This window comes from Psammomys obesus, unplaced genomic scaffold (assembly GCF_907164565.1).
Source record: "Psammomys obesus unplaced genomic scaffold, mPsaObe1.curated_primary_1811, whole genome shotgun sequence".
NCBI classification, from domain to species: Eukaryota; Metazoa; Chordata; class Mammalia; order Rodentia; family Muridae; genus Psammomys; species Psammomys obesus.
The window spans coordinates 9244961-9248020 of record NW_026592666.1 but is presented as its reverse complement, the minus strand read 5'-3'; the positions used below and the strand labels follow the sequence as shown (position 1 = coordinate 9248020).

The 3060-nt window shown below is 44.9% G+C and overlaps 1 protein-coding gene across 3 annotated transcripts in view; it reads left to right on the top strand.

The window, feature by feature from the left end:
• Positions 1 to 2453, top strand: part of Tmem50b (transmembrane protein 50B) — a 31450-nt gene extending 28997 nt beyond the window's left edge. For all 3 annotated transcript variants that reach the window (XM_055614935.1, XM_055614936.1, XM_055614937.1), the window contains one exon: positions 798 to 2453. In XM_055614935.1, the coding sequence (XP_055470910.1) occupies positions 798 to 843 (46 nt within the window). In that variant the 3' untranslated portion in view covers positions 844 to 2453. The remainder of the gene's footprint in view (positions 1 to 797) is intronic.
• The last annotated feature ends 607 nt before the right edge of the window (positions 2454 to 3060 follow it).

Sequence of the window (3060 nt, the reverse complement as noted above, 5' to 3'; positions counted from 1 at the left end):
AGGAAGGAAGGAAGGAAGGAAGGAAGGAAGGAAGGAAGGAAGGAAGGGAAAGAAAGAAAGAAAGAAAGAAAGAAAGAAAGAAAGAAAGAAAGAAAGAAAGAAAGAAAGAAAGAAAGAAAAGACAAGAAAGAAGACACATCCTGCATTCATGTATCCCAGGCTATTCTCAAGTTCACTATAGCTGAGGGTGACCCTGAACTGATCTTCCTGCCTCTCTCTCCCAGGTGCTGGGCTGATGGCATCAAATCCTCCTGATCCATTATGATAGACAGCATGTGCCACTCCTTCACAGCATATGTCTGTGGTTGGACTTCGGCATGCATCCCTCGTATACCTCATTAGGCTTTTTGTTCCACACGGAGCATATTCATTCACTTAGACTCGGCCACATTCCAGCACTTACCCAGAGGCCTGGTGTATGCCAGTGTTCAGCCTACAATAATCTAAGGGATGGAGAATTACGTCTGGTCTGTTTCAGGATGTTTCTGTGACCATAGCACAGATAGAGGTGCTCTTTGAGCTGTAAAGTATCCTCTACCCACCAACCTCCACGAGGTAGCCTCTTCCTTGAACACTTCCCTCTGCAGTAGCCATGGAGGCCTTATATAGGTGTTCTTTATCCAGACAGCACCATGCATCTGCTGAACAAATTGACCACACTCCTCAGCAACACTGCTGAGCTTGCATTTGGTCTTACTGTTGATAAACAGTAGTGACCTGCCGTCAGAGCCATGTAGGAAGTGAACCCTGCATAGTTCTGTTCATGTCCACTCACAGCTTTACTCATCTCTTTCTAGCACCCTGATCTACAAATTTGGAAGAACTGAAGAGCTCTGGACCTGAGATCACCTCAAAAACCACACCTTCTTGTTGTTGTGTTTTATGCATAGATAACTTTTTATCTCTGGTATAATTTTCATATTGCCAAATGGAACAGATTGTGCACTTAGTGTTTTATTTCTTCATAGTTTGATGCCCCAAGTTTTGAATTGCTTTTGCAAAATGTCTGTCTTGGTTTTTTGCCAACTACACGAGTTAATCTATACATAATACATGATACTGAATGTCAGGTTTTTTATTCCCAAGACTAGATTGGAATGTGTCCCGAGTCAGGCTGTGCTGTCTTGATGTTCAGAGATAAACATTCTGTCTTAATATTTCTGGTGTTTGAAAGTGTCAGAACACACAGTGCCCCATCTCTAGAAGAAGCTGTCAGAAAAGGTGTTTCTGCCAGGTGTAATTTATTTTGACTTAGAAATGAGATTTTTTTAAAGGAAGAAATGTTTGTGCTTATGTATTAAAGAACTGGACTTTTTATATGAAGGTTTTTTAAATGCCCAAAGGACTAGTTTGAAAGCCCTTTGTAAAAAGAATTTCTCTGCTGTGACTTTTATTTGAGAAGGGATAACACGTTCTTTCGAGGTAATGTGAAAAGACGGCAGGTGGCTGAGCAGTTTCCAGTCTCCCCGAGCAGCGTCAGTGTCCCCAGATGTCTTGGAGAGCGCAGCAGCCTCTGGCACTGCGCACTCACAGCGAGTGACCTAAGACAGGTGCAGCCCGTCACAGGAGGTGGGGTAGCTAGTTAAAGACTCCTTCCCAAGCCATTATGACCTCGAGAGAGCCAGACACTTGGTTCACTTAGTTCTCGGCTCTTTCTGCTGTAGTTCTCAGGCTTCGGTGACCAGCTGCTGCAAAATGTAAGTATCGTGTGCTGAAGGGTCGCATTCGATGCTAGAAGCTTCTTTGCCACCCTTGAGTGCTGCACTTGCCCCATGTATATGTCTGTGCACCTCTCTTTGTTGTAAAGATTTTGTGTTGCACTTTTAACCCCGGAGGACTTTTATAAAACCTTTGCTGTAGAACAGTGACACCGCCGGTACCATGCGCAGCTTGTGATGCAGGCCTCGTTACTCAGCTGCCTCTCTGGGAGGCCTCTAAGCGAGTGAAGAAACTGTGCATTGCTGAGCTTCATCCAGATGGGTCTCTCCTCCTTGCTTGCCTGTCAGTCCCCCCAAATGCCAGGTGTGTCTTGCTTCCAGCAAACTAGAAAGCTAACCACATGTTTCCATCCTTAGAACCTAATGCAATAAATATTTCCTCTCGCACATGCTATACAGTTAGGTGTGCTGGGGGAAATGAGCCATAAACCCTGGCTCTCTGTTCATTCTTCCCTGTCCAAGAAACACTCAGAAACAAGGAGAGAGAATATTCTGCTACAACATGCTAATCTCGAGGTTTATGAAGGGTAGCCCTGAGGACCGACAAAAATGGCAATGGCTTCTTTTCTATTCAGGAATTTTGTTTTAATTGTGAGCAAATCTATTGGTTTCCTCTGTTGTTTCATTAAATGAGACATGATGCTAGTATCCTGTCATAGATGCTGACTCAGTGGAATCCTTGGCAATCACTAAAATGCACACAAATCTCTTAATAAAGGTCTCACTGTTACTCAAGCTCTAGACTGCTGAATGTGAGTCTTTTCTATGTGGGCCGTATTGTCAGAGTGTCTTCTAGGCCAGCCTATGTGGGCCATTGTCAGAGCCTTCTATAGGCCATTCTGTATGGGCATTGTCAATGTTCTATAGGTCATTCTCAGATCTTCACTGTGGTACTGTTTTGGTTGTTTTGAGACAGGAACTCACTGTGTAGCCCTGGCTACCCTGGGACTCAAAATGTAGACCTTAAACTCACAGAGATTTGCCTGCCTCTGGCCCCCAAGTGCTGGGATTAAGGGCATGGATCACCACACATAGCCTGTGTTACTGTGTGTGATGTGTGGGTACGTGTGTGTGTGTGTGTGTGTGTGTGTGTGTGTGTGTATGTATGTGGCAGCCAGAGGTCAGCCTCAGATATTCCTCAGGAACTGTCCACCTTGTTTTTTGAGACAATTCCTCAGTGGTACCTGGGGTTTCAGAAATTAGACCAGGCTGCTGTTCAGCGGTAGGAACCCTGCTAGCTCTGCTGGCCAGCACTAGATTGCAGGCATATGCCATTGTGCCTGGATTTTTACTTGGGTTCTGTGGATCGAACTCATGCTTGCCTGGCAGGCTCTTCCCAACT